The sequence below is a fragment of the Culex quinquefasciatus genome, chromosome 2, assembly GCF_015732765.1.
Source record: "Culex quinquefasciatus strain JHB chromosome 2, VPISU_Cqui_1.0_pri_paternal, whole genome shotgun sequence".
Taxonomy (NCBI): Eukaryota; Metazoa; Arthropoda; class Insecta; order Diptera; family Culicidae; genus Culex; species Culex quinquefasciatus.
Genome location: NC_051862.1, coordinates 93973660 through 94001549, shown reverse-complemented (window position 1 = coordinate 94001549; position 27890 = coordinate 93973660). Strand labels below are relative to the sequence as shown.

Genomic DNA, 27890 nt, shown 5'->3' with positions numbered 1-27890 from the left:
GTACTATCAAAGATTCGACTGTTTACAGGTTAACACCATAAAAGGTATTCTTATCACGCTTGTAGATAAATGTAATCCTTCAGAAAAGACTTCCAGTATCACCGCAAGATTTAACTCGCCATCAACAAGTAAGAGCATCGCGCGAGATGATCAGGCGCACCTGCAGTTTTGTTAGTTGAAGTTCTCACAATTACGGTGTTTCAGTGATCTTGTTATGATCGGTTTTATTGACAATTTATTAAAATAACAACAAGAATGCAGAAAGTGACAATGTAAGTTTGAAAAAATCTAATTGAACTTAAAGATATACATTTTTTTATACGAATGAGCAATCCATGAAGCAATTCTAAGCTTAGGTATGGACTACCTTCAACAGCTGGTTAATTAAAATTTCGAAACAAAGCACTCGCAAGCTGAAATAATCGAGTAAATCAAGTTAGAGTAAAGTAGGGCGTCCAATTCTCCCGGGAAATGGGAAATTTCCGGGAACCCTGGATTTTTTTTTAAACATTCATAAAATCTTCATTTTAATATATTTGTTATATTTTTCAGCTTAAAATCAAAGAATTAGCTAAACAATAATAATTGGTGGTAATCTACACTTCAATCAAATCAAGGATGACAGTTTTATATAGCTTAAAAGAAATGTTTTTTTTTGTTCTTTGTTGTGCATTGGATTTTTAATGAACTAGACATTCTTACAAATCACTGGAAAAAAGAACCGTCCCGATTGAAATGCTCGAGAACCAGCGAATTGCAATAACCGTTCCCACTTCCAAGGCTTTGGGATCCGTGTTAGTTTGACGTACGTTGGGCGGTCATTGTTAAATAAGTCTTTTATAAATATCTCGGATTAGGGTTTTCAAACAGACGTAAGAGACAATGGTAAACAAAACTTTTTTTGCATCGGTTTTCGACCTAATTAAGAAAAACCAATTTCAAAAATGCTTAAGATTGTTCATCTACACGTCTTTGAAGTGCCTCCAACTAAAAATAAATGAAATGTTGTTACAATTTGGAGAAAAACGAATAGGTCACGGTGGCTCTTACAGCTTTTTGAAAACTCACCCGAGATATATTCTATTTTTTGTTTGACATGACTAGAAAAGCATGATCTTTTTTTGAAAATTTCAACAAACAACAAATGAAATGATAAAAGTCAATATAAAATTTTAGATTATTTTTTAATGTGTCATGCGACACATCGTTGGATGGTTGATCAAAAAACCTTTAAAAGGAGTCTAAAATTTTGAAGTTCTGACACCCCTATCAAAAGTTATGAACACTCAAGTGTCAATTTACACTTATTGGATGCCGTATCTCAGATACTTTGATGAAAATTTTACCGAATCCATAGTGCAAACCATCATTGGATTTATAATCAAAAGACCTTCCCAACGCGTCCTAAATATTGAAAATCTGACAACCCTATCAAATGTTATGAGCATTTAAGGTTTTAATTCAACACATTTTTGAAAACGGGTCTCGGATATTTTGATAAAAAAAACATTGTCCTGATCTAGGTCCTGATCTATTATGTGAGCTACCGTTGGATAGGTTATCAGAAGACCTTGCCGATGAGCCAGAAAGGTTGAAGATCTAAAACCCCATCGAAAGAAATGAGTGATGAAGTTAATTTATTAAATGTGTTAAGAGGGCATGAAGTGCGCTTAAAAAATTTAATTCTAAATTAACTTTACTAACATTCAAATTTGTCGATTGGAGCTTGTTCAGCGAGCCCAAATTAATTAAACTTTGTCGAAACTAAATCTATTACCAACATCAACCTCAAAAATGTCGTGCCGTGTAACGGAGTGAAACGTTAAAAAAAACACCAAAATTCTCAATTTTTCAATACAGCCTGCATACATTGAATACATTTGAAAAGTTTCCATGAAATGTTTCCGTCAATGTTGCACCCAACGTTTCAAGCAATGTTGCGCGCGATAAATTAAAAAAATAAGAAACGTGAAACATTTTACTTGTTGCCTACCCGCAGGCGTATTCAGCCTTCACACGAAAGATTGTCCAACGGATCAGTTTGCCGATTTCAAATTTCACGATTTAAGTTACCGCAGAATTGGGCCATAAAATGTTAGCTTCCTGATTGCAGTCAATTATCGCCAGGCCCCCCAAATTTGCCCCAATTCCGCGTGCAGTGTTTGAGATCGATCCCCGCCCCATAATGATCGGGTACGCGGAAAAGTGAAGTTATTTCATCGAACGCGATAAACGTTTGGCGCATGGCCGATTGTTTTTTTTTACATCACTATCGCGCGCAACACGCTTCAATGGCCACCACGCGCCTAGACCAGGGCCCCGGCGCCAGCACATTTTCACGCCCAATTTGAATCCGAGCAGTTTATCGGCGAGTTGCTGTTTTTTTGCTCCTTTTGCCATAATACCTACCGGATAATATCTACCGCGCGAATGAGGTGAGGGTTGTATTTTCTCGTGTTATGACCGGTGAAAACATGTGGCAAAACATAGCAGAAGAAGAGGGAAGTGGTTGGTTGGTTTGGTATTATGGCACGTAAATTATACCGGACAAACTAACGCAAAAAAAAAGCGCCAACCAGAGGGTGTGTAAACCGATCAACGCTTTCCCATGAGTTGCCGAACCGGAGTGATTAAACATGTTGCAAAAAGAGGGTGGAAGAGGAAAAGAAAGAGACCATGTTTAGCAAACAAAACGTTTCCACCTAAATTAGCTTTGTTTGATATTGACGCTGAAAGGGGGCGTAATAGGCTCCCATAAATAAGCGGAAAAATGGTCGAAAACGAAAGATTTAGAGTTGTCTCCGATTTGGGCTTAATTCGATTAGTGTTCATTAAATAAATCTCCTTTGATCCAAACACAGAAATGTAGGCCATTAATAACCGACGGCACAGTTGTTGACTGTTGGCGTAATGGACACCGGTCCAAAAATCCCGTGCGTAATTAAGTGGCCATCATGCCCAAATCCATGGCATTATCAAAAGTTAGAGGTAGGGTTAATACCAGTTCAACTAAAACAAATAAGACTGTGATGCATTGTAATCAATATTTCGAGCCAAGTAGCCACCCCCATAAGCTTGCCGAATTTCGTTCGAATACCATAAAAAGTTTCAAAATTTTGGCTTTCGAGGTCCAACTTCCTAAAAATTAATCCAGCAAAAGCAGCAACAACAGCAGTAGGTACGATCTTATTATGGAAATGTGTGTTAAGTGCACTCTCCATAATCCGACCAGAGACAATAGTGAGTGACCGGCTCAGCTAGTTTGGAGGTCGCAGCCAAGAAGCAGTAGGCGTAGTGAATTTATAATAAGTTGGTTTACTTAGAGCTGTGTGTGACCAGAACAGGTTCATGAATCTTGCAGACTCTAGACTGAGAGAAGTGCTAAGTGGCTTAACTATCTATATGATAATGGTTATTAAGAAACAAATCTATCACCTCCTTCGCCGCAGAACGAGTTATCAATTTGAAAGCGTGGAAGCGTCCTTGATTTGAACTCACCTGGAAGGAGAAAGAAAGAAGTTAGGGTTAGTTCAACAGTAATAAAAAATCATTAAAATAATCTACATGACTTTCCGAGCTAGTGCGGTTGTCCGTTAAAACTAATCAATTAGCATTAATGATAGGAAAAATGTCTCATTTACGAAAAATCTCAATTTTGAACATTTTAAATTATCTGAGACCTTTTCTCATAAGAATAAAAATTCTGAATCATAAAACATTTCCCCAGAAGTCAACTGAAAGTGTCTGAAAATAAGCCAATATCGCGATCAAACATTCGGTTCCAGTCAAAGCCTCCCCCATTCGCACACCGTAAACTTTTTTTTCCTTTTGCATATTCATACGCGGTCAATACAATTTATCGCAGTGCATCAGAATGCAGTTCTGCCGATCCTCTCAAGCTGAACAAATGAGCTCACATTTCCTTGCATTATTGCCATTACTGACCGACTGCACTGCTACTCGTACTAACTTCGCTCTCTTCCGACTCTGGTCTTAACTGACTTGGGCAGACTTTCCACGGAGTCGTGTTTGGGCGTAGTTGTCACATCAGTATTTTTGCCGAATCTATGACATTTCCCCGAAACCCATATTACCGAAGGGACATTTCCCCGAATGCCACTTCCCCGAAAAGACACTTCCCCTAATAGTCATTTCCCCGAATTCCATTTACCCGAATTTTCCATTTCCCCTAATCGTCCACATCCCCGAATGCCATTTTCCCGAATGGGCCACAATCCCGAATGCCACTTACCCGATTAGTCGTATCCCTGAATAGTCATTTCCCAGAATGCCATTTCCCCGAACGCGGTCAAGCGGAAATGCCCGGTGCCCCGGAGCGCGCGCGCGCTCCTGGGCACCGGGCATTTCCGCTTGACCGCGTTCGGGGAAATAGCATTTTTTAAGAAAAAAAATTGATGGCAATTTTTAACACATCAAACTACTTATAATATTTCTTGAAAGGTTCGTATTGGCCTTGAATGATCAACTTTCTTTTTGGCTTCATTCAGAACAGACGTAGCATTTTAGGGGGAAGGGGTGTATTCTCAAAACAAATACTTTTTTCTTATAGACATGATAATAACAATGCAATAGAAGTTTTGTTTTCTTTTATGATTCAAAAAAACATACCGTGCGATTTTCGTAGTACAGAACCCCGTTCACACTGAAACCGGCTCTGTGGCTTAATGGTTACGGCTTCTGTCTCCCAAGCAGAAGGTTCAGGGATCAAATCCCGGTCGGTACCTTTGAAATTTGGAATCAGGAATTTGAATATGAATAAAAACTAAAAATGAATCAGGTGGGATTCGAACTCACACCTTTGGATTGGTGGTCTGGAACGCTAAGCAGTCGGCTATCAGAAGGTTTGCACTCTAGCAGTGAATTGATCCGTAGTGTTGAAACATGTTATCTCTTCTTCTCATATTATTAAATACGCGCTGATCCCTGATTTGCCTGAGGGGATTGAAAGTCTAAATATAGATCGAGTTTCCTTCAGATGCTTGCTTCTATGTTTAGGCGGGGCCGAACAATGCCCAGCGACCTCGGAATTGGACCGCAAGGAGCTCTGTCATTCTGAAATGGGTCGTTGGAAGCAGCGCGAGGGCTATCACCACCTAATACCCGGGACTGAGATAAGCTGTATCAGCATTCGGCATGTACACAGTCTGATACAAATTATATTTTCCCATAATTTCGCTACCGGTTAGCGGGTATTGGATTGGACCACACACACACAGAACCCCGTTCACACTGATCATTTTATTCACATTGCTGGTTTGGGATTTGGCGAAGAGTATAATCATCATAAACTCTAAATAAAATTTGTACCAGCCTTATGTATCTATTTGTTCGATTTTTGGGTTCTTGAACAAAATTCGAAAAAAAGACAAATTTCTCAAAAACAACATCTACCTAATTATGCGGTTGAATACAAATGTGAATTGAACAAAAAAAAAATCTAGTACAGTCCAGACTCGATTATCCGAAGGCCTCGGAAAAAATTATAACGATAATCGAAACTTCGGATTAAAACTTTTAAATCCAAGATGGCGGCCAATATGGCGGTGTTGAAATATTGAAAAAATGCATTTTATTATTTAATAGGCAATCAACTATTCAAATTTGACTAAAATGGGGTTGCAGAACTCAAATTTGATGTTTAAAACAAGAAAAAGAAAAAAACAAAAAAATGTTGTTCGTAATTCGATTATCCGAAGTCCCATACAAACCTTCGGATAATCGAACTTCGGATATTCGAAACTTCGGATAATCGAATCTGGACTGTAATTGGGTCCTAAAATGAAAATTAAATTTGTGATATTATTGTTCACAACGATAAAGCTTTTTTTTCTAAGTACAATGACCCTTTGAACGACCGCAAAGGATTTTTAATTCAATTTTAAAAAAATCACTTCACGGCCCTTCTTGGTAGAAAAGCTCCTACTTGACAGCTCGTTCCAAGGGGACCATAGTTGATCCATCGAAAAAATGTTGTCTTGTCAATAACTTTTTTTTCATAAAAATAAAAAAACGTTATCAGAAATGGTTTTAATCGTGTTTACCGTTGTTCATAAAAATTACAAAGGGCTTTACTACCCAATTTACAACATTTAATCAACAGCATACCCGAAAAAGCTGTTTGTTCGGTAAAATCGAGAAAGAAAATAACTGTTAGTCATGGAAAAAGGCTTGAGCGAAAATGATGATTAGGATTAGTATGATATGAAAAATCGGCAAAATTTAAATTTAAATAAACAGCAACTGGCGTAAGTGTCACTTCGGGGAAACGGCATTCGAGGAAATGGCCGATTAGGGGAAATGGCATTCGGGGATATAGCCGATTAGGGGAAATGATATTCGGGGAAATGGCATTCGGGGATGTGGCTGATTAGGGGAAGTGGTATTCGGGAATGTGGTCAATTAGGGGATATGATTTTCGGGGAAATGGCATTCGGGGAAATGTCATTCGGGGAAATGAGCTAGACCCTTTTTGCCAACTTATTGAAGACACAATAAACATTGCAACATGTTATTCTCAATCACATCATTTTTAGTAATTGTTAAATCAATAGCAAAAAAATCGAACAGATTGTATTATGTGGCAAGAGAGCACAACCTTATCAAAGAGTAGTCGTCGGCGTTATTCAGTCTGACGACATCGGTCAGCCAGCCAGCCAGTAAAGTTCTCAGTAAAAGTGTTCGAGTGATGTATGGATATTGCGTTTGTTTGTAGTAAGGGCAAACAATATTTACTAAACATTATTTGTTTGTTTTTAAACTTCCCGGTGACAATCAAAGAATTCATAAGTGCTATACTAAGTTCCCGTTGAATAAGCTCATGACCTGACTTAAACTGTGTGACATCGTAGTTTGAAATGATTAAGTATTTGATATTTGTATAGAGTCAGGGGTCATCAATTGTAAAACGATAATAATGATAATAATGATAATAATGATAAAAATCTAATTTTTGATTGCAACGTTGCTGTTATCATATTCAAATTAATTTATGTTAAGGATTTTAAACATTTAGCTTGAAATTTAAAATTTATTCATTTTTAATTTTATGCCTTCCTCACTGAAATCCTGCTCTGAAAACGAACTTTTTACAGAAACCTCGTAGATCCACTTCATGTTATCGAAAATTGAACAAATTTACTGTCTGTGTGTATGTATGTGTGTGTATGTGTGTTGACAAATTATTACTAAGTTTTCTCAGCACCATTAAACTTGGTTCAGGATTCCATACATTACTATTGGATTGTTTCGTATCGTATCAAACATCATCATGTTTTATATCGTTTGATAGATAATCCAAAGACCTTCCAAAAAAGTCCAAAAAAATTTTAAGATCTGGCAACAATGTATATAGTTATCACCACTTAAGTGATATTTTTGTCCTTTTTTGAAACCAGATCTCACTTTTTTAGATTTAAACTATAAACGGGGCATTAATCCGACTTTTATCAAAAAAGTAAAACTTTTCGATTGCAAATTTGATTTTGCTTAAGAAAATATTTTAAATTTTTGGTCCAGATCTTAGATATATTACAAAAAAACACTGCTATTTAAACAAAAAAATCATAACTGCACAGAAAAATAAGGAATTTTTGAAGGTTGAAATTTGAAATTGAAACGATGAAAAACCCGTGTACTATTTTTTAGGAAAATTCCTAATCATAACCTAATAATTTGCCAAAGACACCAAATCGATCAGACAATCATTTCTCAAGATACAGAATTTAATACATTTACATTCCCATTTCGTATGACCAGCTTTCAAAATTGTATGGAGACGTGTACCTAAAAAACTATTGATGTTACATAACATCTTTTGACGTAGCGCGTGCATAGTCATAGTTTCATCCAAATTAATAAAAAAAAATTCTAAAATCGCGAAAAAATGCGAAATTTTGAAAAACTACTCCACACAACTTTCATTTTTTTTAGAAAAATCTTTGAGCAAAAATCTTTTTAGCACTAAATGAAATATTTCTTATTTAAATTTTAACAAGAAGATTGTTGATGATTCTTTAGTTTAAAATAACTATATCTGAGTTTCTTTTGCCTATTTAGCGAAAACGGCCAAGTTCCAATTTCAACCCGCCTCATTAAAAGCTGGATAATTTTATTCATTTGTGCATCCGCTGCGAATTAAGAGATTTCAATTTCCATTTTCCATTTCCTTTCTCGGTCAAGATCGTCACAAAACGCGCAAGGAAATGGCAAACAACGTGGCTTGCAAAAGACATCCACCTACACTCAGTCAAAAAAAAAGTTGAGTAAAAAAATATTTTAATTTTTGAGTATCTATGAATAACTAAATATCTAAAAACAATCAACATTTGTAATCGGCAAATAAAATTATTTGACATTTTTGAAAAAAAAATAGTATTTTCAATTGCATACAATCCGTACTTTTTGTCGCTGCCAAGTGTAACCAACAGTGTGGCACTCGACAGCACAACATCCAACGGTACCAAAGTGATTTGAGTAGATTTAGAGCGATAAGACTCATCTTCAGCTGGAGGCTAATTGAAAAAAGCAAATGCAAATGCCAATTACTGTAATTAAAGTCAGGCCACTATTGATGCTTATAATTCATTTTTTGAGTTTAATCAAAGAATGAATAACTAAACAAAAAACAACAATTAAACGCTCGTCACAGAACGCAAAATCTTCTGACCTAGAAATAATCTTTGTTGTCTGTTTAAGTACATCAGTTCCACTACATACGAGCGTCTCAGAGAAGTCGTTGATTGAGTTTGATTGAATTAGCACTATCCAACGGCCGCCCAGTCCAAATGCTGACCAATCCAACTAAAGTAAAGTTAAGACTTGACGATGGCGCAATATAGTGGCGGCGTGCATCAAAAAGCATCAATGATGATGAGGCGAAGAAACTACTTTCGACTTCGTCGAGATGAGGGTAATCGGCGAACAAATTACAATAGGATGACTTCATCGCCGCCGAGCAGAAGCCAGCTTCTGATGGATTGATGGATCTTGCTAGTTTGGAATTCACACTTTGGCTGACCGTCAAATCGAAAAAAATAACGCGTGAATTGGAACGATTCAATAGGCAGCGGGTCGCGTGTATTTGCAATCCAATTTAGAAACACAAAGATGATGGAAAAGGTTGGGCAATGGGAGTGGGTCAAACGAATAAGTTCGATTTTTACAAAAATTCGTAACATTTTTTAGCAAATTTTACATTCCACTTCGGTGGTCTACAGCTCAGCTGCCAAACTAATCGTCTCCGTTACTTTCAATGGTGCTCTCTAACGCGATTAGTTCTATTTTATGAAGAAGCTCAGCGAGAATCATCATCATCTATGCCATGCGATTTGTCGAACAAAATAAACGTGCGGTGCTCTAATTATGTAGGTTGGGCGATTGTGCATGCTCCATAAAAAAAAAGATTTTTTTTATATGGACAATTGTCCACGAGGGGGATTCGAGATTTTCAAAAAAGTTTCCATGTGGTTTATGGATGGTCCCACGTTATTTTTAGTTTAAAAAAACGTTATTTTAAGTTTAAAAAATGTATTTTTTCAGCATTTCCCTGAACTAAAAACTAACTTAATCCACCTATGTGGTTGATGCCTTCCTCACTTTTTGCCAAAAATGGGTATATGAGTGGTTTCATCATTTTTTTAGATCCAGAAAAAAGAACACAATGTATAACTTATGTGGTCATAACTCGAGACAGGGTTGCCAGATCTTCAATGTCTTGGACTCTTTGGAAAGGCCTTTCAATTACCTAATCAACGATGGGTCGGATGATGGATCCGGACATCGTTTACATGCATATAATTGAGATCCGGGTATTTGTGAAAACACATTTTAATACATAACTTTTGAACTACTTATCGAAACTTCAAACAATTCAATAGCGATGTATAGGACCCTAAACCAGGGGTGCTCAAAGTTTTTGGATGCCGGGCCAAATTTGAAGCTCAAATGAGCTTGCGGGCCATATGTACAAAATTTGTTTTTTATATAATGAAAAAAAAAAAAGATTTATAAATTTGAAAGACTAAAAAATACATTTATTCTTTAAATTTCTCTTTTTTTAACATTTCCGTTATTTAAAAATAATAGCAAACGGAAAATGACAGTTTTCCTTCAGTTTTGTTAATATTATTATTGTATTCGGTATTTGAAAAAAGGCATTTCATTGAAATTTAAAGTTTTTTTCTATGTTTTGAAAATGGGAGCATTAAATTGGAACAATTTATGTTAATTTTATCTTTAAATTGACTGTAACAAATGAAAAGAGTTTGGATTTTTTTCAACAATTAGGCCGATGCAAACATTTAAAAAAAGATTTTGTTCCTCAACGAGGAGAGGCAAAAAAATAAAAGAAAAATACATAAAATTGATTGATGCCAGGATATTCAATATTTCAATGAAAAAATGTTGAAAAATGGTAATAAAACACATTTGGATTTGCAACCATAATTTTTAAAATATGTAAGATTCGACGAAAAAAAAACAATTTAGCGAAAAACACTTTTTGTTGTTCATTCAGAGTTCACTAAAATTCACAGTTTTTTTCAATAAACCCTAAGCATGCCCAACATTATTTTAAACGCAGAGGATTGTATTTAAAATGGATTTCAGCTGATTGCACTTAAATAACAAAAGCTTTGAACTATATTTGCAACCGCTTTTTTCCTCCGATTTCAAAATTTAGTCTGCCTGAATGAGATGGTAGTCAATCAGATTCGTTATCCAACTGTCATGAGTTCGAATCCCAAGGTAGAATGTTTCTAAGTGCAAAGTGAGTTTGAAGCCCAGTTTATTGGTCATAATAACTTTTAAATTAATATGGAATGCTTATATTTTTGCTTTTATTACAGTTTTATACCTTAGTTAAATTTGAAAGTTTCATAAACATTTCCAAAATGTTTGAGCATTTTGACAATATTTACTAGTTTCACTCACATTGAAACGTGTGAAAATGTTTCAATTAGAAAGATTTTTGAACAACATATTTGTATTGTAAAATAAGAAAAAAAAATTATTAGTTTTATATTAACAAAAACAAAAAAAAAAGATTCGCATTACAATTTTAAAATAAAGTTTCATTTTGAAAAAAAAATGAAATCATTTTACAAATGGTCAACGGGCCATTTTACTTGATCATTCAAAATGAGTCCGCGGGCCACAAAATATCACTTCGCGGGCCACGTTTGGCCCGCGGGCCATACTTTGGTCACCCCTGCCCTAAACCAAGTCGAATGCAACTGGTTCGATCAAAATTGGTTCAGCCAGTGCTGAGAAAACTCATTAAGAATTTTGGTCACATACATACACACACACACATACACACACACAGACATTTGTTCAGTTTTCGATTCTGAGTAGATATGTATACATGAAGGTGGGTCTAGGAGCTTTTAATAGAAAGTTCATTTTTAGAGGATTATAGCCTTACCTCAGTGAGGAAGGCAAAACAATATAAAATAATATAATAATTTGAATAATAATAAAATATAGAAAACAAAGAATGGTAGTTTTGTTATAGGTATTGTTGATTTTGTTGTTTTAAGTATTTAAAAAAAATGTTTATCACTGAAGGTACTTTCGTTATCCAAAAAAAATTAAAGTATTTTTATACGAAAATGGTGCCATGTAATCTGCATAATTCTTGTAACAGCGTAATTTTTATTAAATTAAGTGTGACCAATAAAATATCGTTGAGAGTCGAAATTTCAACATTTAATAAAAAAAAAGTTAGAAAATGTTTTTAGCACCCGTAAAGTTAAATTGCAATCGTTATTTTCAAAAAATGTAAGATTCTACAAAAAGAAATTTAATCATCTAAAATGCACAAACAATTAAAATTACTATTGAATAAACCAGAACATGCTCAACATGATTCTGAACGCAGAGAAATGCATTTTTGAATGATTTCAAATCATTGCAATTCCAATGATATTTTTGCAGTTTTTTGAAAAAATATGTTTGCGCATTTTTTTTTCGAGCCAATTTTTGATAATGGGGGGAGAAGAGAGAAGTAAAAAAAAAGCTTTGTAAATTACTTGGAACAGCCTTATTCCCCGGTTTCAACATTTTGTCTGCCATAATCCTGAAAACCAGAATTTCCAAAAATGTTTGATGAAAGTTTTGATGATATTTACTAGAAGATTAGCATAAAAATGTTTGATTGAGCCACTATTTTGAAAAAGTATAAAATCACGTTACAAGTGATCAACGAGCCATTTTACATGATAATTTAAACGGGTCCACGGGCCTCTGGTCTATACATGAGATGAACTCATGCCAAATATGAGCCCTCTACGACCATGGGAAGTGTGGTAAAACGGGCATTGAAGTTTGAGGTCCAAAAAAATAAAAAATCTTAAAATTGTTCGCATTTCCGTAAAACTTCATCAATTCCTTATCTCGGAGATGCATTCGAAAGGTGTTTTGAAGCACTTCAAAACATGCTTTATACATCTAGGATTGGTTTGACTTTTTCTCATAGCTTTTGCAAATTACTGTTAAAAATAGATTTTTTTTTAAACCTTAATAGCCTATGGAATTAACTTTTTGGCCAATCGCAGTTTTTCTCTTAAATTAAGATTTTTCTATAACAAATATTTTTCAATGATAACTTTTGCCTCGTAGGCCACTTTTTGGTCTCATTTTTTACATATTCGGAATCCTCGGGAAATTTCACATTAGTTTGAGGTATTTTGAATTTGAATGACAAAATTTATGTATGTATGTATGTATGTATTTGAACCCCCGTCTTGGCAGGACTTGGCCATGACCACAAAATATTTCAATTGAGACGGTTCGGTTAGTAACCATCATATATCTCAAGAACCTTTGAAGCGAATACCTTTCTCTGGCTAACGATTTCTTCTGAAATTGTACGGACAAAGATCGGTAATGCAGATGACTCGGGCCTAGAGCGTCCAATTTCCCGGGGTTACAAAATTCCCGGGAAACGGGAAATTTTCAACAAATTTCCCGGTAAATCCCGGGAATTCCCGGGAAATTTGAAATTTAACGAAAATTATTCTAATCCTGTTTCTGATTAATCTTTTGCAAAGAAATTGTATAGAACAGCAACTTTAATGGTCGAAATGAGTGTGAGGATCAATTAATGGCTTGACTGCTTGTTAAAAATCATGCAACTTTGAGAAAATATATAAACTTTCTAATTATTAAACCTTTCAAATCGTCCCAAATGATAGAAAATATTATTAGTATTTTTGTTGAGAAGGATTTATTTAAATCAAAGTGTTTGGATAGTGAAAATCTATGCTCCACAACCATAAAATTGCTTTTAAATTTGTCTCTTGTTAAAATAAAAAAAAACAAAAAATTCAAGTTGTGAATAAATAAATAATCTTTGAATTTACCTCAAAAATCTAATTCCTATCGCTTTTTAACTTGAAACACTATTTCATGAAATCACAACTCAAAGTTTTCAAATATTTGGAGCGAGTTTTTGAAATATAGTTCCATTCTTTGAGTAAATTTCATATGATACGAAGTTGTTTTTAAAGGTTTTTCATGGTTTTATGATATGATTTTAGTTATATGGTATTCAGTCTAATAAATTAATTAGATTAAAATAATTTTGAGTATTTAAAAGTGGTTGAAATTCAACGATACTTTTAATATATTACCCTCTTACGCCCTTGGTAGCTCACGTGCTTCATAAATTTATAACTTCAATCTGCAATTTATCGAATACTTAGAAACGAATTCTTCTCACACAAACTTTTTTTTAATTTTATTATATCAGTTCAATTTCCATTCAACATGTTCAAGGTAAAAAAAAGTCAAGCAAATCTCAATGTTGATCTTGGTCAGAAGATGTAAATATCTTATTTTCAAAAGATATAACAAAAAAAAACATTTAAAAAGGTTGTCAAAAATAAAATAGTTTACATTCATTCCATAACAGCGTAAGTTTTGTGGTCCAACATAAAAGCAAACAATATTCCTAGTGATGAATGCTTCAGAAATAAATATTATCTGAATTAAACCTTGACATAAAATTTACAGACAAGCTGATTAGTTCAATATGAACAGTAGATGGAAATAAATAAAATCAAATCAGGTTCTCCAATTATTATTTTTGTTTAATTTCAAAACATTGGTGCCAAAAGGTAGGAAAATGTAAACCTCTGCTTGTATTTCGGGAATTCCTGGGAAATTTACAAATTTCCCGGGAAACGGGAAATATTTTTTTCCGGGAAATCCCGGGAATTCCCGGGAAATTTTTTCCCGGGACGGGAAATTGGACGCTCTACTCGGGCCAGGCAATCCACGACTCCCTCGTCCAGTTCATGAGTATATGAGATGGCCCTGGGCTGTTTTGAGACGGTGTTAGTAGTTATATAATGGATTGATATGTTATACCTTGTGACATTATTTCGCCACTACGGATCAATTCAGTTCTAGAGCATTAACTCCATGATGGCCGACTGGTTAGCGTCCCAGACCATCAATTCAAAGGGTGTGAGTTCGAATCCCACTCACCTAAAGGTTTTTGTTCATATTTAAAGTTCAATTCCTGATTCCAAATTTCAAGGGAACCGACCGGGATTTGATCCTGAACCTTCTGCATTCGAGGCAGAAGTCGCGACCATTGAGCCACGAAGCCGGTCATTGAATTTGAATGACAAAATTTAGAATGAATTAAAATATTTTTGAACATTTTGTTGGATTAGGGGTAAAACAGATATTCGCCTACTTGATACAACATTTGACCTTGAACAATAAAATAAAAATTACACAAAACGAGCAAAAGTGTTACATGATAAATTATGTAACATTTGGAAATAATTTAAAGTGTGTAGTGTACGCCATGTAAACAATAACAAATACGTTTTGTTTGATCGTTATATGCATTGTAACGAAATTTGGTTGAATTTGGTTGCAGAGTTCAACTTTATAATTCTAAACGTGCAAGCAAGACTGACAAAACGTCCTCTAACTAAGTAAGATCTGATCGGAATTACATTTGATATGAAGAGCAAAATCTCAGGATTGAAGAAATCTGTGAAGCTGCAAAAAAGGTAGTCCTTTACCCAATTCAGCCCAAAATGCACGTATGACAAGATAGCACGATCAAGGTGATATGATGCATTTTTGACATGGTTGTAATTCACGTAATACAACCATACAATTTTTGGCCAATCGCAGTTTTTCTCTTAAATTAAGATTTTTCTATAACAAATATTTTTCAATGATAACTTTTGCCTCGTAGGCCACTTTTTGGTCTCATTTTTTACATATTCGGAATCCTCGGGAAATTTCACATTAGTTTGAGGTATTTTGAATTTGAATGACAAAATTTATGTATGTATGTATGTATGTATTTGAACCCCCGTCTTGGCAGGACTTGGCCATGACCACAAAATATTTCAATTGAGACGGTTCGGTTAGTAACCACCATATATCTCAAGAACCTTTGAAGCGAATACCTTTCTCTGGCTAACGATTTCTTCTGAAATTGTACGGACAAAGATCGGTAATGCAGATGACTCGGGCCTAGAGCGTCCAATTTCCCGGGGTTACAAAATTCCCGGGAAACGGGAAATTTTCAACAAATTTCCCGGTAAATCCCGGGAATTCCCGGGAAATTTGAAATTTAACGAAAATTATTCTAATCCTGTTTCTGATTAATCTTTTGCAAAGAAATTGTATAGAACAGCAACTTTAATGGTCGAAATGAGTGTGAGGATCAATTAATGGCTTGACTGCTTGTTAAAAATCATGCAACTTTGAGAAAATATATAAACTTTCTAATTATTAAACCTTTCAAATCGTCCCAAATGATAGAAAATATTATTAGTATTTTTGTTGAGAAGGATTTATTTAAATCAAAGTGTTTGGATAGTGAAAATCTATGCTCCACAACCATAAAATTGCTTTTAAATTTGTCTCTTGTTAAAATAAAAAAAAACAAAAAATTCAAGTTGTGAATAAATAAATAATCTTTGAATTTACCTCAAAAATCTAATTCCTATCGCTTTTTAACTTGAAACACTATTTCATGAAATCACAACTCAAAGTTTTCAAATATTTGGAGCGAGTTTTGAAATATAGTTCCATTCTTTGAGTAAATTTCATATGATACGAAGTTGTTTTTAAAGGTTTTTCATGGTTTTATGATATGATTTTAGTTATATGGTATTCAGTCTAATAAATTAATTAGATTAAAATAATTTTGAGTATTTAAAAGTGGTTGAAATTCAACGATACTTTTAATATATTACCCTCTTACGCCCTTGGTAGCTCACGTGCTTCATAAATTTATAACTTCAATCTGCAATTTATCGAATACTTAGAAACGAATTCTTCTCACACAAACTTTTTTTTAATTTTATTATATCAGTTCAATTTCCATTCAACATGTTCAAGGTAAAAAAGTCAAGCAAATCTCAATGTTGATCTTGGTCAGAAGATGTAAATATCTTATTTTCAAAAGATATAACAAAAAAAAAACATTTAAAAAGGTTGTCAAAAATAAAATAGTTTACATTCATTCCATAACAGCGTAAGTTTTGTGGTCCAACATAAAAGCAAACAATATTCCTAGTGATGAATGCTTCAGAAATAAATATTATCTGAATTAAACCTTGACATAAAATTTACAGACAAGCTGATTAGTTCAATATGAACAGTAGATGGAAATAAATAAAATCAAATCAGGTTCTCCAATTATTATTTTTTGTTTAATTTCAAAACATTGGTGCCAAAAAGGTAGGAAAATGTAAACCTCTGCTTGTATTTCGGGAATTCCCGGGAAATTTACAAATTTCCCGGGAAACGGGAAATATTTTTTCCGGGAAATCCCGGAATTCCTGGAAATTTTTCCCGACGGGAAATTGGACGCTCTACTCGGGCCAGGCAATCCACGACTCCCTCGTCCAGTTCATGAGTATATGAGATGGCCCTGGGCTGTTTTGAGACGGTGTTAGTAGTTATATAATGGATTGATATGTTATACCTTGTGACATTATTTCGCCACTACGGATCAATTCAGTTCTAGAGCATTAACTCCATGATGGCCGACTGGTTAGCGTCCCAGACCATCAATTCAAAGGGTGTGAGTTCGAATCCCACTCACCTAAAGGTTTTTTGTTCATATTTAAAGTTCAATTCCTGATTCCAAATTTCAAGGGAACCGACCGGGATTTGATCCCTGAACCTTCTGCATTCGAGGCAGAAGTCGCGACCATTGAGCCACGAAGCCGGTCATTGAATTTGAATGACAAAATTTAGAATGAATTAAAATATTTTTGAACATTTTGTTGGATTAGGGGTAAAACAGATATTCGCCTACTTGATACAACATTTGACCTTGAACAATAAAATAAAAATTACACAAAACGAGCAAAAGTGTTACATGATAAATTATGTAACATTTGGAAATAATTTAAAGTGTGTAGTGTACGCCATGTAAACAATAACAAATACGTTTTGTTTGATCGTTATATGCATTGTAACGAAATTTGGTTGAATTTGGTTGCAGAGTTCAACTTTATAATTCTAAACGTGCAAGCAAGACTGACAAAACGTCCTCTAACTAAGTAAGATCTGATCGGAATTACATTTGATATGAAGAGCAAAATCTCAGGATTGAAGAAATCTGTGAAGCTGCAAAAAAGGTAGTCCTTTACCCAATTCAGCCCAAAATGCACGTATGACAAGATAGCACGATCAAGGTGATATGATGCATTTTGACATGGTTGTAATTCACGTAATACAACCATACAATTTTGGCCAATCGCAGTTTTTCTCTTAAATTAAGATTTTTCTATAACAAATATTTTTCAATGATAACTTTTGCCTCGTAGGCCACTTTTTGGTCTCATTTTTTACATATTCGGAATCCTCGGGAAATTTCACATTAGTTTGAGGTATTTTGAATTTGAATGACAAAATTTATGTATGTATGTATGTATGTATTTGAACCCCCGTCTTGGCAGGACTTGGCCATGACCACAAAATATTTCAATTGAGACGGTTCGGTTAGTAACCACCATATATCTCAAGAACCTTTGAAGCGAATACCTTTCTCTGGCTAACGATTTCTTCTGAAATTGTACGGACAAAGATCGGTAATGCAGATGACTCGGGCCTAGAGCGTCCAATTTCCCGGGGTTACAAAATTCCCGGGAAACGGGAAATTTTCAACAAATTTCCCGGTAAATCCCGGGAATTCCCGGGAAATTTGAAATTTAACGAAAATTATTCTAATCCTGTTTCTGATTAATCTTTTGCAAAGAAATTGTATAGAACAGCAACTTTAATGGTCGAAATGAGTGTGAGGATCAATTAATGGCTTGACTGCTTGTTAAAAATCATGCAACTTTGAGAAAATATATAAACTTTCTAATTATTAAACCTTTCAAATCGTCCCAAATGATAGAAAATATTATTAGTATTTTTGTTGAGAAGGATTTATTTAAATCAAAGTGTTTGGATAGTGAAAATCTATGCTCCACAACCATAAAATTGCTTTTAAATTTGTCTCTTGTTAAAATAAAAAAAAACAAAAAATTCAAGTTGTGAATAAATAAATAATCTTTGAATTTACCTCAAAAATCTAATTCCTATCGCTTTTTAACTTGAAACACTATTTCATGAAATCACAACTCAAAGTTTTCAAATATTTGGAGCGAGTTTTTGAAATATAGTTCCATTCTTTGAGTAAATTTCATATGATACGAAGTTGTTTTTAAAGGTTTTTCATGGTTTTATGATATGATTTTAGTTATATGGTATTCAGTCTAATAAATTAATTAGATTAAAATAATTTTGAGTATTTAAAAGTGGTTGAAATTCAACGATACTTTTTAATATATTACCCTCTTACGCCCTTGGTAGCTCACGTGCTTCATAAATTTATAACTTCAATCTGCAATTTATCGAATACTTAGAAACGAATTCTTCTCACACAAACTTTTTTTTTTTAATTTTATTATATCAGTTCAATTTCCATTCAACATGTTCAAGGTAAAAAAAAGTCAAGCAAATCTCAATGTTGATCTTGGTCAGAAGATGTAAATATCTTATTTTCAAAAGATATAACAAAAAAAAACATTTAAAAAGGTTGTCAAAAATAAAATAGTTTACATTCATTCCATAACAGCGTAAGTTTTGTGGTCCAACATAAAAGCAAACAATATTCCTAGTGATGAATGCTTCAGAAATAAATATTATCTGAATTAAACCTTGACATAAAATTTACAGACAAGCTGATTAGTTCAATATGAACAGTAGATGGAAATAAATAAAATCAAATCAGGTTCTCCAATTATTATTTTTTGTTTAATTTCAAAACATTGGTGCCAAAAAGGTAGGAAAATGTAAACCTCTGCTTGTATTTCGGGAATTCCCGGGAAATTTACAAATTTCCCGGGAAACGGGAAATATTTTTTTCCGGGAAATCCCGGGAATTCCCGGGAAATTTTTTCCCGGGACGGGAAATTGGACGCTCTACTCGGGCCAGGCAATCCACGACTCCCTCGTCCAGTTCATGAGTATATGAGATGGCCCTGGGCTGTTTTGAGACGGTGTTAGTAGTTATATAATGGATTGATATGTTATACCTTGTGACATTATTTCGCCACTACGGATCAATTCAGTTCTAGAGCATTAACTCCATGATGGCCGACTGGTTAGCGTCCCAGACCATCAATTCAAAGGGTGTGAGTTCGAATCCCACTCACCTAAAGGTTTTTTGTTCATATTTAAAGTTCAATTCCTGATTCCAAATTTCAAGGGAACCGACCGGGATTTGATCCCTGAACCTTCTGCATTCGAGGCAGAAGTCGCGACCATTGAGCCACGAAGCCGGTCATTGAATTTGAATGACAAAATTTAGAATGAATTAAAATATTTTTGAACATTTTGTTGGATTAGGGTAAAACAGATATTCGCCTACTTGATACAACATTTGACCTTGAACAATAAAATAAAATTACACAAAACGAGCAAAAGTGTTACATGATAAATTATGTAACATTTGGAAATAATTTAAAGTGTGTAGTGTACGCCATGTAAACAATAACAAATACGTTTTGTTTGATCGTTATATGCATTGTAACGAAATTTGGTTGAATTTGGTTGCAGAGTTCAACTTTATAATTCTAAACGTGCAAGCAAGACTGACAAAACGTCCTCTAACTAAGTAAGATCTGATCGGAATTACATTTGATATGAAGAGCAAAATCTCAGGATTGAAGAAATCTGTGAAGCTGCAAAAAAGGTAGTCCTTTACCCAATTCAGCCCAAAATGCACGTATGACAAGATAGCACGATCAAGGTGATATGATGCATTTTTGACATGGTTGTAATTCACGTAATACTACCATCTGGAAACGCAAAGAAAGTGAAACTTTTCGATTTCAGTGCAAACGAAAACAAGCATTGAATTGAAATTAATTTTGATTCGCATATATAAAACACACACACACTCACATTACCATGCATGCAAATTTTCTCCTCGCGATTTTTCTGCCCGATAGGGGTGATTAAACCAGCAACGAACAAGAACACAGACTTGCCCCCACTCCTTCCTGCCACCCACCATTTTTCCACCCATTTGGTATTTCTTCGATTTTTTTTTAATTTTTCGTTTCGCTCATTTAACGTCTTTTCATCTTGCTTCGCTTCGCTTTCGATGTCGGAGCTTTTTGGCGGTCTTCGACTTTGGCCGCCGCGCCGCCGTGGGAGGGTGAGAAACGAAAATTGCAAATAATAGCCCCTAGTGTGCCTTACAGCCACCCCCGATCGGCCCCAAAATACCACCTGGCACCGACTGAGAACTGGGACGCCACAAAGGAAAACCTCTAATTTGGAATGATTTTTTTGTGTTTGCGAAATTCCGTTCGTTCGTTCTTGAAGGTCGTTTCGGTTTTGGTGTTGGAATAATGTAAAGTGTACCCTCTTAGAACATAAGAGACTTGAGCAAAGAACTTATCTTTGAGCACACATCACGCACAAAGCTGTCGCGTTGAGTACACTCAATCTGTCCCCCCATCAACGCTACATGCTAAGAAAAGTCCGAAAAATTCCCACGGAATTTCACACTACTAATGACATTCGTGCGCCAACGGCCTCAGATGGTCGTTAGTTTTTTGCTGTTGTTTTTTTTTTCTTGCTTCAAATGGCCGGTGATCACCGTTCCATGACGAGCATTTGGGGAATGTTTGAATAAAAGCCAAGTTCGACGCAGACTAAATGGCTTTCTGCTGCTGTGGTCAGTTTTTGGCAGCAGTTCGCACTAGAAGAGGTTTATTTTTTTCTTTTTGGGTGGATGAGGGTTTGATTGTTGATTGTGAAAATGTTTTGACCGCAAATACAATGTCAATGTTGAAGTTTAGGGCGTAAGAATGTGCGCTAGACCTTTTAATGTTGTTTGGGGTTGACTGGGCGTGAATGGCACTTTGTATGATTACATGTGTTTTTTTCAACAAATTTTTCCTTGAAATACTTTTTTTTAGTACAACTAATGTTTGAAGTGGTTGAACTTATGGCCATTGTCCTAGCTCACAATCTGCTTTCATAAAGGACTCTTAGAGTAGTGGAACCAGAAATCGATTACTTTATAGAAAGAATCTAGGAAGTTTAATAACATTTCAATGAATATTTTCAAATTTGTTGTTGAAATTTTTGTATGATGTTGATAAACTTGCTGGTCTTTAGTTTCTACAGGGATTTTATCATAATTTATGTGATTTTTGCTAAAATATAGTGATTTAAAACTATTCTACATTTTGCCCATTTTAATCCCTTTAGCCATCCATATACGTGAATTAAGTTCACGAATGTGAGATCCACGAAGGAATTTATTCATGAGTATGGTGCATTTGCACCATAAACGTAAATATATTCCTTCGTGGTTCTCATAATCGTGAACTGACTTCACGGTTTCGAGAATTGATTTTTTTCTGTGTACATTATACAACTTATACACTTTTTGGAAATTCTATACTACCTCCTCCCTTCATGTGCACAATTGCCCATTAGTGTGCCCAGAATATGGGACTTTTTTTCAAAACCTCGCTCCACAAGCTGAATATTGCTCTATGACCAATTTTAGGACTCTGGGCCAAATATAAGCAAAATCGGTCATCATTTACCCATTGATACACGGAGGGGAAGTTTGTATGGGAAAAATCGAAAAAATGTATGGAAAAACCAAGTTTCTTACGGTTTGGTATACACGAAGCGCTACTTCTATACAAATATTCCCAAAAGTGAGATTCTTATTGCAAATTTAATGCTCTACAACTTTGTAGAACATATCAAAGCTTTAAAACTCGATCCTGAAAAGTTATTAGCGATTTAAAAAAGTCATTTTTGCATGACAAAAGTTTTTTTTGCCAAATTTAGGCTCGGGTATCAATGGGTTAATCTCATCCACTTTCGCTCAAAATTCACACAGATGCTTAAAATAACCCAAAAACCCGTTTTGGGAGGTCATATTTTCTGGGCACCCTATTGCCCACACAAAAAAATTTTTTTTTAGCAATCGAGGTATCGACATTAGAAATTGGGTAAGACTTAGCAAAATTCAATTTTCTTTTTTTTTCTATAAGGCCGTTGCAAATATTTTCAGAGTTTATTCCGAAAAATCAGGGAGCAGAAAAAAATATTTTTCAAAAAACTTTAAAATTTTAATGGAAATATAAGTCTAACCAACTGAAAACAATTTAAAATACATTTTCCTGCGTTTAAAAACCTTTGTAGTATGTCTGGGATCGATCAAAAATATTTTCAATATTTGTGGAATTCCTACAGCACAGTTTTTTTTTCGGCGAAAAAAAAAATCCAGTGTGTGGATATTTTGAAAACCAGGTGTAAAATGCATTTTGAAACACTTTTTTCATTGAAATGTTAATACCATGGCATGTAATTTCATTTTTAATAGTTTTTTTTTGAGCCCCCCTCGACTTTGGCCAGAGTCGAGGGACATAAACTTCAAAACATATTTGCAACGGCCTAAGCAGCTGTATCTCAGCAGGTCCAATCTTCAATGATCTTCAATGTCTCTTAGACAATTGTATAGCAATTTTTCTGAACTTTTCAAAAAAGATATTTCAAGGAATGGTCCTTGGAATGGAAACTATTTAAAAAAATAAAAAAACTGGAACTTTTCAGACAAAATTGATGTTTGAATGGCAATATTATATCCCTTTTTTCTGAATAGTCCTCATCAATAACTACAACTTTGCCGAAGACGCCAAATCAATTAAAAAATTTCTTGAAAAGTTACAGATTTTCGAATATTTACGTACCATTTTTTGTATGAACAGCTGCCAAAATGGTATGGAGCCTTGTATGTGTGAACCAACGACACAAAATAGTTGTTACTTTGAGCATAGGGTAGGCGCTCACAAAATTTGAGCCAAAAAAAACAAAAAATGAAAATGGTCGAAATCGGCCGATTTCGTAGAGATTTTGCGACTGAATATCCAAGTTGCCAAGAAATCTATTACCAATTACTCTTGAAACTGATGCTCAACACCATGACAGCCGTCCTCTGCCGGCTGCTTCCATTTTCACAGCACGCCAGACGGCAAGGATAGGGGATTTGGAAGACGGGAATTGTGAATGCTCCACATTTTTAAGAGGATGAGGGAAAATCTCCACGATATCCGTAAGTAAGTTTCGCTTGGAGTTGAACAGTTTTGCATTGTTGTCCGAAATCGACGTGTGTTCTTATTAGAATTGAAAAGCTTTAAAAAACGGAAAATTAGAGGTACCGTAAAACGGGGTGACTTTGACAGCCGGGGTGGTTTGATAGGTTTGCGATTATTCCGCAAAATGAAGAGTACAATTAAAATACGTACCATATTGACCGTGGTAGAGAAGTGTTCAAAGTACCTCAAAAAGAACTTTTCATAAAATTTTGAGAAGTTAGTTAACTATAGTTAAAAAAAGTTGATTAAGGTCATTATTTTAAAATTCTTGAAGTGTCATGATTTGCTCAATGAACATGATTTTGAATCGGAAAATGGAAAGCATTTTCGGATTCTTTGGACAATTTTCCACTAGGAGAAGGTTAAATAAGTTTGTAAGTAATAAATAGTATGTGTTTTTGAAACACAATTTAAAAAAAAAATCTCCAAATTCATAGGCAATTTCATGTAAAATGTCAAAACTTGTGATTCCTGCTTCGAATTCAGTATAAAATGCATTATAAAACGATTATTTTATCAACAAAACTAGTTTTAACAAATTTCAGGCAAAATTCCTACTTTTAACAATTTTGCCTAAAATTTATATGTATTTTGTTAAAAAAGCTTAGAAACTTAGTTCACTTAAAATACACATTTTTTTTAAATACTTTATCAGCTATTTTAGTGATGGTACATTTAACGTACAAATAAAGTTTGAACATCTTAAATATGATTTTAACAAGAAAAACTATGACTATCAAAGTCACCCCGGAATTAAAACTAAAATTTTTTAACGTAACTATTTTTCTAAACACTATTGAAAAAAACTTTTTTTTTCCAAAATAGTGCATGTACTTTGTGTGGTCTACCCCAGTACATGTTTTAAAAATAATAATCTTGAGAAAAACCTTACCTGTTAGAAAATATTCTAAAACCAAATTGAAATCCTATCAAAGTCACCCCGGTTTACGGTACAAGAATTACAAAACATGCTGGGCATCTTATAATTCTTATCAAATCCCTAAATATATATTCTGTGGTTAATTTTGTCTTCTCTTGTTAAGATTTTTAATAAATGAGTTACTTTTGTCCTGATTATTGAGTAACATATCTTTATTAGCCTGATACAATTACCAAAAGCCTCATAAATCTCCATTTCCGATATCGTCAGATGATTAATGCTTGATTGCGCTCGGCAGAAGATTATCACTTGCACAAAATTAGCCAATCGTAACGAACGAGATGATTTGCACAGCCTTCGCCAAATCGTTTGCTTGCAGCTTATTGTGAAGAAATTATCCTCTTCAAAGTCAAATTAGGCCTTGTTTTTGTGTGGCGATCGTGTGCTCCAACAATCGGATCCAACCAGCCAACAGGCCGCCACAATATTTTAATGACTTTGTGGTTCAGGCTTCAGCTAGCCGCCACTTGTGATGCAACTCGTTCGGAATTACACAAATCTTGTAATTGATCGGCGGACAATTGGTCGAACGCGGCGTGTCGAATTCAAAATTACCAGCTCATTACTTTTTTTCCACGTATTCCGCTCACATTTCGTCCGTGGCGTCAGGAACATTCAAATCTTCACCAGCTGATGGACTAACCGACCGACCTACCAGCCGTGTCCACGTGTGGCATAATTACACCCCAACCAAACCTTGTCCGAGCGAAAAGAGACTGCAACTTGCCGATCGTGATACACGCGAAAGATTTCCGAAACGGTTGCTGCAATGCATCTCCTCCTCGTATATGATGAGTTTGGGTTCATTAGCATAAGTGTTGTGGTGGGTTTGGAAATCACACATCACATATCTAACCCAGCAACATCATCATCATCATCAGTGGAGTGTACTTTGTAAGACAGCATGAGGCAGGGACAGTAAGGTACCTGCTTCAAGGTATCACATCGCACATCAAAGCTTCAGAGAAGCCACATTTTAAAAGAGGCAATCCATTTGAAGGATAAAGTTTACAAGCGGAAAATTAAGCACAAGTGTGTCATAAAATTGAAGCGCGAGTAATTAAATCGCAAATACTTACTAAACTTCACACGGTTACATAATCAACATATACATTAGTGCCCCCCTCCATCAAGAGGTATCGAAAAATGAACCTCGAACTCATGAACAGGGACCAACATTACTGCTTATTACAAAGTTTCATGTAAATCGAAGAGGAGTCGGGCAACTGCTATGTGAGTTGGTTTATAAAATTTCCAACTGAATCAAATCTCCCTTACAATTCTTGCCAATGTCCCAACACTTTAAAAGCAATCATGTACTTATCTCCTTTTGAGGCACATTTGGCTCTTCCCAGCCGAGATAAGTGGACTGTTTTCAGTTAGCACATCGAATCATATTAGAAATGATTCAATTTAAAGGGAAAGAGTAACTTTTCATTGCATGTTCAAGGTCAATGTGTTAACTATTACCCTTTTACTTCCAGTTACATAGAAGATGACGAATACAACCCCTTCGTGAATCGCAATGTGGCCAAACCAAACTCGTAAGTATTCTCTGAAAAATACAAATCGCCACACAACAACCGCAGCAAACGACTTCCTCAAATTCCAGCAACCTCGGCACCCTGATTCACCTGATCAAGGGTTCGCTGGCCACGGGAATTTTGGCAATGCCCCTCGCGTTCAAACTGGGCGGTCTGGCGTTCGGCCTGGCCGCTTCCATCGCAGTATGCTTACTTTACGTTTATTGCGTCCATTTGCTGGTAACGATAACCACCGATCATCAGTTTGTATTTTACGAATAATGAATTAAGTTGCTTTCAATATTGTTAGGTTGGCACATCGCAGAAGGCCTGCCGACAGAACCGCATTCCGGTGCTTGGATTTGCCGAGACGGCGGAAGTTGTGTTCGCCAATGGACCACCCAGTGTGCGACCGTACTCCAAACTAGCCAAGTAAGTCATGAGATTGACACCCCTGGTCCAGAAGTGATGTCCTACAATCAAGGTAGGCTGCGAAACTTAATTAACGAGTGCCAATTTTTCCCCCCGTCCTCAGAAACTACATCAACTGGATGCTCCTGATTCACAGCCTACTGACGACGTGTCTGTTCCAGATCTTCGTCGCGAGCTCGCTGCGCGACGTCGTCAACAATCAGCAGCAGATAGAGTGGGGCACGCTCGTTTACGTCGCCCTGGTGACGATTCCGATGGTGTTTATCACGCAGATACGCCACCTGCGATACCTGGTGCCATTTTCGGCGGTGGCAAACGTCCTCATGATTACGGCCTTCGGAATCACGCTGTACTTTTTGCTCAACGGCGACGGGCCGGTTAGCTTCGCTGGGAGGAATCTGGGACCGGATTGGACCCAGTTACCGCTGTTTTTCAGGTACGACCTTAATGACCGTAGGACTTGAATTTTACTTGAACTCCACTCCTTGCAGTACGGTTTTGTACGCCATTCAGGGAATCCGTTACGTGCTCCCCATCGAAAACGATATGAGACATCCGCAGAACTTTTTGGGATTCCGTGGAGTTGTGGTCCAAGCCATTGCGCTACTAACCGTCCTCTACAACGTCACCGGATTCTTCGGGTACCTCCGTTACGGAGATGATGTCAAAGCAACGGTCACGTTGAATCTCCCAACGGAAAATGGTGTAGCAGAATCAACCCGACTTCTAGCCGGCCTAGCGGTCCTGTTCTCCATGGGGCTCTGCTTCTACGTTCCGATGGACATTATTTGGCGCTGGTTGGAGAACCGAATCCCGCCAGCCAAGCGGAACATCACCCAAATTTCAATGAGATTCGGAATCCTGCTCGTTCTCACCGCAATAACCATGGGCGTGCCCGATTTGGTGCCATTTGTCGGGTTTGCCGGGTCGTTTTGCTCGGGGAACCTGGTGGTACTGATACCGGTAGTGTTGGATTTGGTGTTCCGTTGGCCGACGCAGGACTTTGGTCGTTTTCGGTGGATATTGGTGACGGACTGCGTTCTGGCGGTGTTTGGAGCGTTCTTGCTGGTGACGGGGACGTACGCGAGTGTTAGGAATATTGTGGCGATTTATCAATAAAGTTGTCGAATAAAAAAAATCTACATATTTGAAGAGAGACATTGCAATTTCAACAGAATTTGAGAACACAACTAAATCCTATCATGGCACTTAAAATACTTTTATTTTGAAAAAAAAGACAATCCGACATCTTGGAGTCTATCGATTCCTTAGACAATAACTAGGGTCAAGGACAACGTGAAA

The 27890-nt window shown here is 35.7% G+C and overlaps 1 protein-coding gene across 2 annotated transcripts; it reads left to right on the top strand.

The window, feature by feature from the left end:
* The first annotated feature begins 114 nt into the window (after nucleotides 1-114).
* Nucleotides 115-27724, top strand: LOC6046926 (proton-coupled amino acid transporter-like protein pathetic). 2 transcript variants are annotated; one of them, XM_038256972.1, is made up of 6 exons: nucleotides 115-272; nucleotides 26118-26177; nucleotides 26246-26396; nucleotides 26467-26588; nucleotides 26692-27024; nucleotides 27080-27724. In XM_038256972.1, the coding sequence occupies exons 1-6, from the start codon at nucleotides 256-258 to the stop codon at nucleotides 27705-27707; spliced, it is 1311 nt and encodes a 436-aa protein (XP_038112900.1). In that variant the 5' UTR covers nucleotides 115-255; the 3' UTR covers nucleotides 27708-27724. The 2 variants fall into 2 exon arrangements, with proteins under 2 accessions (XP_038112900.1, XP_001864053.2); XM_001864018.2 differs by lacking the exon at nucleotides 115-272 and adding an exon at nucleotides 26004-26059.
* Nucleotides 27725-27890: the final 166 nt, after the last annotated feature.